The sequence below is a fragment of the Bombus fervidus genome, chromosome 18, assembly GCF_041682495.2.
Source record: "Bombus fervidus isolate BK054 chromosome 18, iyBomFerv1, whole genome shotgun sequence".
NCBI classification, from domain to species: Eukaryota; Metazoa; Arthropoda; class Insecta; order Hymenoptera; family Apidae; genus Bombus; species Bombus fervidus.
The window spans coordinates 8,668,562-8,679,659 of NC_091534.1; the positions used below are offsets into that span (position 1 = coordinate 8,668,562).

Below are 11,098 nucleotides of genomic sequence, written 5' to 3' on the forward strand. Positions count from 1 at the left end.
ATGGCAGTTCTAATAATTACCGCTTAATTTTCCACGTAAAATGCAATAATATTCTCTCGAAACATTTTTTTGTACCATGAAAAATAAGAAAGCAATCAAAGGTGTCAAAGTTAAACGGGGTACCCCTATATATATATATATATTAACTGTAATATTTAATAAAAATGTAATATTTAATATTTAGTAAATTAACTGTATTTAACTGTAATAATAGTCATATATTTTTGTTCTAGTACTCTAGGAACTCATAACAATACAATCCTTATCGAATCTTTCGAAAAAATCTGCCGAATTTTTTCAATAATCACACATTGTGGTAACAAAAAGCGAGATTTACAGCATGGTGATATATCAATATGATGAAATGCGTTTTACATACTCATTTCCAATTGAATGAAAATTGACCGATCTTTTGAATCGAATGATGCTTTTTACCGGAGGAATGAGAGCTCTTATCAATATATCACAACCTTTACGTTCTTACACGATGACTCATATATCAACAATGAAGAAGTTAATTGTTTGTTTTTCTTAATTAGTGAACAATGTTCAATTTAAGCGAGGTACATTGTTTTTATATGAATTTAATTTGCAAATGTTTTACTATCTAAGGTAAGTTTTATTGTTAGTTAGAAGGTCTATAATTTTACCCAATTTTTCTTTTGAATTATAAATAGTATAAATAGCAATTATACAGGTTGGGGCATATAAATTGAGATATCTGCAGATCACCATTATCAATGGTCGTATGAAAAAAGTTCCACAGTTCAAAGTTATAGTATTTTGAGAGAAACAGACAGGGGCGGACTAGGATTTAAAAGTTTATCGACATGATTGGCTCTTCATCGTTAGTTCATTAATTAATTAAATTCTGTGTAAAACGGCGCCGGATCTCTACCAGTTCACCGGGAATTTTCCCAAAACTTCCGATGGCCAGCCCACACCTGGACATAGGCAATGGTATATAATGTTTTTTCTGAAAGTCACCTTTTTTTTTAGTAAGATTTCAAGGCCATCATTACCTTTTTAGTGGAACCATACATTTTTTTTTTTTAATACATTAATCCATCCATCTCGGCATTATCTATAAGGAAGTATCAATGCTTATTTATGTTGGAAAATAATTAATTTAGCAGATATTTTAAATTTAATTTGTCAAATTTAACGTATAAAAGATAAAAACAACGTAAACACAAGAATATCGTTCCGCATCTTGCATCCAAGGAGTGTTGTTACATTGTGTTCTTTTCCTTATTTAACAGTTTAGAATGAAATCAACACTTAAAAGTAAAATACGAGATCTAGATAAGAGCAATCGGTTTGATGTACTATCACATCTTGAGCTGAATTGATATTGGCCCAGTAGCATTCCAGTTGAGTAATCCAATCCATTTGTTTTTCATTCCAGTACAATGCTGTCATTCCAGTAAGCAATCCGGCACAACGACTGGTTCTAAAGTTTACTTTTTAATCCAGTTTACCCCCCACCATCAAGAATACGGCATTCCAGCGTTACTGGAATCGTTTAGACAGTGCTGGTTGGAGCATAGTACACAGTGTACACGAATTTGCGTTCTTAATTAAAAATGGCGAAAAAATTAAACAAAAATCAAACCTCTAAGTTCGTTACTCTGTACAGAGAGCACGAGTGCTTATGGGACATCGCGTCTAAAGATTATAAAAATAAGGCTATGCGTGAATCTGCCTTGAAAAAGATTTGCGAAGATATGCAAATGGAGGGTTTTGGCGTGGAAGATGTTAAAAATAAAATAAAGTCTATTCGATCTACTTACTACTTAGAATTAGACAAGATTAAAAGGTCAAGCACATCTGGTGCTAGTGGCAATGTATATCAACCTAAAATGAAATGGTTTACAGAGCTGGACTCTTTTATAAAAAATGTGGTGGTCAAAAGAAAAACGCACGTAAGTCAATAATTCTTAATAACCTTTATTATTTATTGTTAAAGAAAAAAAAAAAAAGAAAAACGTAGATATGTATTAATGTATCATGTTGTTCTGCCATGGAAGTTTCCCGTCATGGCCAAGTAATTCGTAAACTGAGATCTTTTTTCTCCGACAGGCAAAGTAGAATTATTATTGTCCCGATGAGTGATATTCTCTAAAGGATTAATTTGATATCTCCAATCACCATGAATGAAAATAGAGATAACGGTATCATCTTTCCGGCATGTTTATATATTACTACACAACCTGTAGTAATATAGGAGCTTGTATTTTTTCATAGCCAGTTGCAGAGGGCACGATCATGTTGCACAGGTCTCGGCATTTGCTTAGGGAAAACCGTCGGGAAATTGAATCATGAAAAATCAACATGGAAAACAATAAAGTTCTCGTCCTCGCGAGATAGACAGAGATGAGTAGAGTGTCTCTGTATCAGTCTAAGATATTCGTAGCGTGTCATTCGTGCGTAGAACGAGAACCTTCTTGCCTTCTATGTCGATTTTTCACAACTAGCCACGAGTCAACATTCGAACGTTTCTCCACAGGCTTATGTATATGAGTATCGAGACCTGTTTATACGATCGTATGTAGGTGAAACAATGATCGTGATCAACTAATGTTATTTAACACAACGCTGTTCTCTTTTTTTGTAGTTGAAATTTAAGCTTCCATATTGTTTAAAGCCGATAATTTTTACACGTTTTCCATCGATGGCACGATGGAAAATTTCATCTCAGGAAATATTTCCTCGACTCGTTCGATTTTAATTTTTAATTAAAAAGAGAGAAGAAAAAATTAAAAATTGTATTTTTAGGATAATAATGACAGTACCCAGTCTGAATCAGAAAATAATGTCACTGCAGCCCCTACTATATGTTGTGGAATAGAATCAGCTAAAACGAAATCAAAGAAGAATAAAATGTCACAACTATCTTCAATAGTTAGTAGCGCGAAATTGCTGCAAGATGACATAATATGCAGAGCAAGAGCAGAAGAAGAGGATGAATTCGATATCTTCGGAAAGCACGTGGCAAAACAATTACGAAAACTTTCAACCGAACAAGGTATCGTAGCTCAAGAAGAAATTCAAAGCGTGATAACGAAATATCGATTAAACGACCTGCGTTATTTCAATGATTAATAATAATCAGATTAAGCTAACCTTTTTTTAATGATCTACGTATTTCGCGCCAGACCTCTGGTACAAATTTTTATGTAGAGGATTTATATATCCGGAAGAAATGACCGAGGTTTTTATAATTACTTCCAGTGGTCAGGGAAGATAATGTGACTTCTAATATTAATTTTGTTGATCTCTCTGCGTTGTTACGTTAAATGTTACTTGAAATTAAGTATAATAATTCTTCAAACTTTATATTATAGCGATATTATGCTTCGTATATCGTTCTATCAGTTTTTTCGTGTGAATCCATTATCGCTATCGATTTACCACTTTCAGCGGTTCAAAAAAGACTGAAACAACGTAGACATCGAGCAATTTTCGGTTAAACTATCGATACGCAATCGCTGAATCCATCGAGCGAATTAGTGTAAACCCTAGTTTAGTCCGAACATTGTTTTATTTATTATTATTTGTTTGAATGACAATCGGTCGATGTCTGTGTTATTCTAGTCCTTTTCGTGCCGCTGAAAGTGGTAAACTGTAGTGACAATGGACTCACAATACCGAGCCACGAATACTGAGTCATCCGGAGTCGAGACGATTCCAGTAACGCTGGATGTTCTGTCACGTTCTCGATCGATGAGGTTTCGAAAAGTAGACTTTCGATCCAGTCGCTGAACTAGATCGCTTACTGGAACGACTACATTTTACTGGAACGAAGACGCTGTTTACATTACTTGACGATGGACTGGAATGCTATTTGACTGGTATAAACCCAGTTTTATACAAGCCCCTACTATGGCTGTGACAGTTCGAGCCCGTTCGGCAAACAGAAAAAATATCGGAGACTATCAAATGTGCCCGGGATACGTCCGGACCACGGATGACGGACATAGTTCGGTTGTGTATAAATGGAATCTTAATCTTACGCTGTTTTAAATACGGTACTTATTGTTAGTCAAATAATTTTAATACTTTACGTTTTCTTTACATCTGTTTGTTTACAGTATGAAGTGTGTACATGTTAAAAAAGTTTAAACAATTAATTAAAGTTTCAAGGGTTAACTAAACAAGTAATAGATTAATTTTAGATAAAACGGAACACCAAGTAAATTGATTTTGATCGATGCTTTATGTTTAAAAATAATCGATCAGCTTAAGAGAAAGTAATCGATCAGCCAGAAGAATCTGATTCCTATCTTATCACGAACCAACATGAAGATAGCATTTGATGGTACTGACAGTTGTTACTATTATAATTATAATTATTATTTACGCAGAGAGATTGACACGTTAAAGAGCGAGTGCACGAAATAATCTAATCACATTTTTCAGAGTGTTCTGTGATAAAAGTAGATATTATTTTATAAGCTTACATCTTTTCACATAAAATAAAATAAGTCATGTATAAACAAAGAATACTTTACGAGATAAAATCCACATACTGCCATGATAATGTTTTATTGTATTGTATTGTATTGTATTGTATTGTATTGTATTGTACTGTGTTGTATCGCATTGATCGTCTCCTCCTCACTTATCAAAAATAGCTTAGAATTCCGAACGTAAGTATTCAAACTAAATTAAATTAAATACAATATAGTGTACAAGACTTCTTCTTCTTCTTCTAATTCTCCGTTTAAATTCTAATTGTTTCACAATCTTAGAAAGTTATTCTACAAGCATTGGGAAATAGGTATGTCAAGGAGATGACAGTTGCGATATTTATCAATGAAAAAGAAATCACTGAAACGAGATAAAGAAAATTGAAAACGACTGGAAATATATCGAACTGAACGCAGTGTTTAGTTGAATGTTCGTAGAACACAACAGTAATGTGGTTTCAACAATTCATTTTGAGTATATTAGTTTTAAATATAAATGGTCTCGTCCGACATCCAGAAGGTAGAGTTAAATCAGTTTTTGTTAATTAAGTTCAAAATTTTATTTACCTACTAAATAATAAATAACAAATTAAAATAATATTTTAGCTGTAAATAGGAATTAAATTTCTTTTAATTGAATTTAAATAAAAGTAATTTTTTTTTGGCTTTAATCGAAAAACGAATGATAATATCTATTTCATAGATATGATGTATTCATCACAGCTAACGGATAGCTGATTATCAAAAATTGTAATTTACAATAATTTCTCTGGTATCGTATACGCTGCGTGAAATGCGGGATTTTTTCTTTTTTTTTTTTTTTAATATCTTCATAGTGGCGTATAAACAATGAAAAAAAAAAAAAAAAAAAAAAAAAGAAAAGAAAAATAATAAAAATTCCAGTCACTGAATTCCAAATGTAAAGGGGTACGTAGATAGAGTTGGGCTATCCAAAGGATAGTAGCACATGTCCAGTACCGATAATAGACTACATCAACGCAATTATAATTTGGAAACACACACATACGCGTACACAGATATATAATATAATATAATATAATATAATATCTAATCTACAATTTTGTATAGAACATGGAAAGGAAGTATGCACATATGTGATATTAAACATACTTTTGTGTACAACTTGAGAACTAGAACTGAATATCCTTTACGCGCCCACCTACAGAAAAATTAATAACATCAGACTATGTCTTTGCCCTTTGAATTGTCATTCTAGTTTTATCTGAAACATTTTTTGATACAATTGATCGTATCAAAGATATTTCAGCTTAAACTCTTAGATGAATCATCCTGTCGTACGTATATGAAAAAGTTGTTGAGAATGATGATCTTGATAACGTATTTCAAGAGTATCGGCATCGATATCGTAATCGGGTAAAGTGGTAATTATTCAGCAATTCAACCTAATTTTCTTCTGCTAATTGAAATTAAAAGAGAATAAACTTCCTTTCGATTGTTCAATAAAAACAATATATTGTAATTATTTATAATACTTCTCTGTATAATAAAATAAAGAATAACGAACTGATTCATCAACAGATATAGATGTGAATTCGTTTTCAAATGAAATTGAATTATGGAGCAAGTTGGACTATGAGGGAGAATTGTTCAATGATATGATAGAATCCTTGAAAATTCCTACAAAACTTCAGAATTCTGACTGGAGATCTTTTTCAGCAAATTCTGATACTAAAATATGTACAATATGTCGAGGAATTTTAAAAACATTTTTCGATTTACGACGTAAAGGAATGTCAGAAGAAGATATAAAAGATAAAATAGTAAAATTATGTGTACTGTTCAATATTCAAACCGAAAGAGTTTGTAAAGGAGTTGTTGAACTGAACTTGGTAATATGTACATATGTAATTAGATTTATCGAAATATTTGAGAATTAATGTATAAATTACTTTAATTTTTTATTATTTTTATAGCCTATCGTTCTGTACATAATAGATTCGAAACCAAATTTAACAGCAAACACAGTTTGTGGCGTTGTTCTAGAATCAAAATCGTGTCCTTTAAGCGATCCTGAATTTGATTGGAATATTCATGTTGATAACAATTCTAATGCAACGATTACTGATAATGAAACACAAAAGCAAATAAAAATTTTACAAATAACAGACCTACATTACGATCCTCTTTATGAACCATATGGCAATTCGATTTTGTGTAGAGAACCAGTTTGTTGTCGAAAAGGACAAAATGAACCTAACATGACTTCGTTTGCTGGCTTTTGGGGAGATTATAACTCCTGTGATACCCCATGGCATGCAATCACCGATGCCTTAAATCATATAAAAGACACGCATCAGGTAATCTCTAATGTAACTAATTTTGTATAGAAAAAAGGAACAAAACCCAGCTAATGTCTGATTAATGTATCTTTCATTTAGTATTCATAAGATACATATTCCAAAATACATATAATCATAAAATCTTGCTTTTATTTTTTCTTCTACTTTAGTTCAAATCTAAATTAGTTATTGTAGATAACTATGCGTAGTGAGATTTATGCAAAAATTATTAAATATGGCTAAAAAATGAATTTTTCATTTTAAATCAAATTTAATTTAATTTCCAGGATATAGATTTCATATATTTTACTGGTGATATTATAGACCATGGAGTATGGGAAACTTCAAAGGAAGGAAATGTACAAAGTCTTGTAAAAATTTATGAATATATTCATGATACTTTTAATAATACTATAATATATCCAATATTTGGAAATCATGAATCAAATCCTTTAAATCAGTAAGTTTATTGAAATTTCCAATGAAATTCTCTACGATACATAAAGAATATTTCATAACACTTGTATATAAATTTATCAGATTAGCCAAATGATTCTATGTAAAATAAACTCACTCTTTTCGATAAGATAAACAAACATTTTACATTCGTTCAATTAATGAAATTAATGTTCCTTTATTTATTGTGTTTCAAAATAACACATGTTTTTACGAAATTCTGTATTTTGAAATTCATTCCCTCAACTGTTTCGTATATTTTCATACAAACATTACGAAATTATATATTACGAAAATATTTTAGATCTGTAAATGAATATTGTTTTAGTTATAATTGACGATTTTCTGAATTATATGTAGGTTCGCACCAAAAAATATAACGCAAGACAATTTAACTACAAGTTGGCTTTATAAATTAATGGCACACCTATGGATTGTATATGGATGGTTACCAGAGCATACTCGTTCTACCATACTTCAAGGAGGATATTACACTGTTGTCCCAAAAAGAGGATTCAGAATTATAGCTTTAAATAGCAATGTCTGTTATTCTTACAATTGGTATGTCAAATGAATACAATGCTATAATTATATAAATTTAATTATACAGAATATTACTATCAGAAGTCAATTTTCTAAAAGAAGTAAAATAATAAAATACCTATCAAAATCATATTCTATTTTATAACTTGTTTTGTGATTGACTTTCTTGGTATTCCTTTCAATTATTTTATTATACAGGTGGCTTTGGTATAATCCGCAAGATCCTGATAATCAATTACATTGGCTTGCAACTATTCTTTCTGAAGCAGAGAGGAATGATGAATTTGTACATGTTTTATCCCATATACCCTCTAATAGTAATAGCTGTTTTAAAACATGGAAACGAGAATATTTAAGAATAGTTAATAGATTTTCTCATATAATTAAAGCTGAATTCAATGGACATACTCATAATGATGAAATAGCAATATTTTATAATTCTGATATGAAAGCAAAAAATGTTGCCTGGAATGGTGGTAGTATAACAGCTTATTCAAAATTGAATCCGAATTATAAAATATATATAGTAAATTGCAGTAATTATGTAAGTTGTTCTTTCTTTCATTTATGATATGATGAAAAATAAACTGGATTATAAGAATGTATAAATAACTTTTTTATTTTAATTTAGGGTAAAAATAATAGCGAATAGACGCTCAAATTTCTTTTCTTACAGGAAGTAGCTGATTACCAAAATTGGATGTATGATCTCAGTTCTGCCAATAAAAATATCCATGTAAGACCAACCTGGTATAAATCATATTCTTTTAAAGCAGAATATGATCTTCCAGATTTATCTGTTAAATCCTTAAATAATTGGCTCTCTACGGCAGCAAAGAATGAGACACTGTTAAATAAGTATTACAAGTATGTTAGAATTATAATAAAAGTTATATCATTCGATATTATTCTATTATTGTACATTATATGTGGTGGTTCATTATATGTGTATAGTAAGAATTCATTTTTTATTGTAGGAACTTTTACAAGCAAGCAGGGCCTTCATTGCAAGAAAATTGTGATATAAACTGTAAGAAACAGTATTTATGTCGTATAATTGTTCATTCAGGAACTGAACTATGCGATAATATTTTAAAGGATTGAAATTAAATTAAATTAAATAAAAAAACAAATTTTGCTATAGTTTTCTAAGTTTAATATATTTGTAACATGAATTTTACCTAATTAAAATTTACAAATTCTTAATAGTATTAATAAACTTCATTCGGCGCCTTACAAATCTACCCATTTTGCTACTGATCTATTAAAAACTTTTTCCGATGGAATTTTATCAAACACATTAATCTAAAAGCACAATGATCGAGTTAATATATAATATTTAATCGAAAGACAATGTTTTAATTACCTGTTTTCTAACATAAATTAGAAGTTTTTCTAGATGTTCTGGATTGTTACATTCTAAGCAAAAGAACCTTCTCCATAATGCACTAGCTAATACCTTGTCATCTGACATGATTCCTTCATCATAACCAACTATAGCTGCGTTAAATTGATATGATAAATCTGCTACTTGTCTTTTCTTTGTTCTTGGAGTCATTGGCTAGTGATAAAAAATTTTAAGTATTTTACATTATGAGCAGATCAGTGGGAGTTAAATTTAATAATAAAATAAAAATGAAACTAGAGATATGAAACTTCTATATATAAAAAGAAAATATATAAATTAGGGTAAATTAGAACTAGATAACAGCACACAATTTATTGACTACTCACACCAAGTAATTCTGCTCTTATAAGAACATCATGCCACATAGCCTCGATCATTTTGCTTATAACTAATTTACCCTTTTCTCCTTCAGCCATGAAACGTACCATTAACATCCAAACATGCAATTCTGTGACTAGGAACCAAGAGAAAAATGTATCTGACATATTGAAACCTAATAAGTAAAAATAATGATTAAATAATTACAAAATTAATTCACTTAACGAAATCACATCAAATGGAATTAATAAGAAATTAAGGGCAATAACATACCTTTGTAAAATATCGAATAATTGAGTCCATCAGGAATGTCACCGTACAAATCGTAACCCAATTCAGTTAAATACTAAAATACAAAGAAATATAAATAATTATTACATGAATATTACAAATATATAGATATTATATTTGGAGATATTAAAATTACAATGAATAATCATACTCACAGTTTTTTTTTTAAGAAGATCAAACTTATGTGACAATGTTTTAATTATTCCAATTTGACTTATTGGTTTAATTAAACTCTTAGATGTATGTACATTCTTATGAAAATGACAAGATTGAGATCTGATTAAACAGTTGATGCCACTATTATCAACCAGCTTGTATTCTGTGATATATTTTAATGTCAACACTAATGGTATCTTCTGTCATAAATATTTCATATCATCCATCAAATCAAGAAAGAATAATTGAATTAGATACCAGAAATATAAAATTATAACAGTTACGTTTAGAATTTATATTTTCACAAGACTGAATCAAAATAATACAGCTAATAAATAAATGGAAAGACATAAGATTATAAGATATATTTAAAAGTATTTGAGTACATATAAAAATGCTCCGTATATTATTAAAATTTATATATAATTATAGACTTATGTAAAGTAGATTATTATATAGATCATAATCGATTATGTAGACATAGATACTACTACTATGAATATAAAACTAAATCAATAAATAAAAGTCACAATATTTCATATATAAATGAACAAAAGTTGTCAATAATCAAAGAAATTATTTATAATATGATAAATTAAAATTGTTTATTATTTTTAAATATTAGAGGTTAAATTAACATCTCTTTATTATAAATGCAAATATACCTTATTCGAAGTAAACGTTCTTACATAGTGCATCATTCTGCTATATATATTTAAAATTTTTCACACTATATAAAAGACATTTAACCTTTTATTTTTTAAATAAGAAACTAAATTATAACCCCTGTCTTCTTTTCAAATGCAGAAGCATTTTTCTCCATATGCGCCTGAATACAAAGCGCGGCAAAGTTCGAAACAATCGCATTTCTGATGATTTTATTAAAAATGTTTCTCAAGAGGTAAACTTGTCCAGTTTAGACATTTAAAAATTATTAATCATTAAATATGTACTATACGTTAAAAATTATAAATAGTTCCTTAAAATAATAAAAATCTTTTATTTAATTATAAGTATCTCAACTCTGATAATTTTATTCTATACGGAAATTTTCTTTTACATGTATGTAATATAAATGTTTCAAACTTTTTACTTTAAGCTTCATTGAAGCTTGTGTTATGTGTTTTATGTGT

The 11,098-nt window shown here is 29.4% G+C and overlaps 3 protein-coding genes across 8 annotated transcripts; 2 read left to right on the plus strand and 1 right to left on the minus strand.

Moving 5' to 3' along the window:
- The first annotated feature begins 197 nt into the window (after window positions 1–197).
- On the plus strand, window positions 198–4,148 carry LOC139996747 (uncharacterized). 4 transcript variants are annotated; one of them, XM_072021285.1, is made up of 5 exons: window positions 198–612; window positions 698–960; window positions 1,409–1,925; window positions 2,779–3,028; window positions 3,598–4,148. In XM_072021285.1, exons 3-5 carry the CDS (start codon window positions 1,587–1,589, stop codon window positions 3,666–3,668), a joined length of 660 nt encoding a protein of 219 aa, XP_071877386.1. In that variant the 5' UTR covers window positions 198–612; window positions 698–960; window positions 1,409–1,586; the 3' UTR covers window positions 3,669–4,148. The 4 variants fall into 4 exon arrangements, with proteins under 4 accessions (XP_071877386.1, XP_071877383.1, XP_071877384.1 ...); XM_072021282.1 differs by having other exon boundaries at window positions 2,779–4,148; XM_072021283.1 differs by lacking the exon at window positions 698–960 and having other exon boundaries at window positions 2,779–4,148.
- A 313-nt stretch (window positions 4,149–4,461) lies between these two features.
- Window positions 4,462–8,924, plus strand: LOC139996742 (sphingomyelin phosphodiesterase 1). Its single transcript, XM_072021276.1, has 9 exons — window positions 4,462–4,652; window positions 4,755–4,992; window positions 6,033–6,343; window positions 6,428–6,811; window positions 7,081–7,253; window positions 7,610–7,810; window positions 7,991–8,336; window positions 8,469–8,659; window positions 8,770–8,924. Exons 2-9 carry the CDS (start codon window positions 4,923–4,925, stop codon window positions 8,894–8,896), a joined length of 1,803 nt encoding a protein of 600 aa, XP_071877377.1. The 5' UTR covers window positions 4,462–4,652; window positions 4,755–4,922; the 3' UTR covers window positions 8,897–8,924.
- Window positions 8,385–10,812, minus strand: Uqcc1 (Ubiquinol-cytochrome c reductase complex assembly factor 1). 3 transcript variants are annotated; one of them, XR_011802332.1, is made up of 7 exons: window positions 10,631–10,812; window positions 9,965–10,165; window positions 9,792–9,864; window positions 9,527–9,693; window positions 9,159–9,353; window positions 8,974–9,097; window positions 8,385–8,820 (listed from the first exon to the last, which is right to left on the minus strand). XR_011802332.1 is itself a non-coding variant. In XM_072021281.1 (6 exons), exons 1-6 carry the CDS (start codon window positions 10,664–10,666, stop codon window positions 9,026–9,028), a joined length of 741 nt encoding a protein of 246 aa, XP_071877382.1. In that variant the 5' UTR covers window positions 10,667–10,812; the 3' UTR covers window positions 8,939–9,025. The 3 variants fall into 3 exon arrangements, 2 of the variants coding, with proteins under 2 accessions (XP_071877382.1, XP_071877381.1); XM_072021281.1 differs by lacking the exon at window positions 8,385–8,820 and having other exon boundaries at window positions 8,939–9,097; window positions 9,965–10,162; XM_072021280.1 differs by lacking the exon at window positions 8,385–8,820 and having other exon boundaries at window positions 8,939–9,097.
- Between the last annotated feature and the right edge of the window lie 286 nt (window positions 10,813–11,098).

Coding starts and splice junctions, on each gene's coding strand:
- LOC139996742 (XM_072021276.1), top strand. CDS start 4,923: ATGTGGTTTCAACAATTCATTTTGAGTATATTAGTTTTAAATATAAAT. Junction 4,993..6,032: donor TCTCGTCCGACATCCAGAAG/GTAGAGTTAAAT, acceptor ATTCATCAACAG/ATATAGATGTGAATTCGTTT. Junction 7,811..7,990: donor GTCTGTTATTCTTACAATTG/GTATGTCAAATG, acceptor TTTATTATACAG/GTGGCTTTGGTATAATCCGC.
- Uqcc1 (XM_072021280.1), bottom strand. CDS start 10,666: ATGATGCACTATGTAAGAACGTTTACTTCGAATAAG. Junction 9,354..9,526: donor TAAGAGCAGAATTACTTGGT/GTGAGTAGTCAA, acceptor TTTTATCACTAG/CCAATGACTCCAAGAACAAA. Junction 9,098..9,158: donor TAATTTATGTTAGAAAACAG/GTAATTAAAACA, acceptor TTGTGCTTTTAG/ATTAATGTGTTTGATAAAAT.
- LOC139996747 (XM_072021282.1), top strand. CDS start 1,587: ATGGCGAAAAAATTAAACAAAAATCAAACCTCTAAGTTCGTTACTCTG. Junction 1,926..2,778: donor TGGTCAAAAGAAAAACGCAC/GTAAGTCAATAA, acceptor TTGTATTTTTAG/GATAATAATGACAGTACCCA.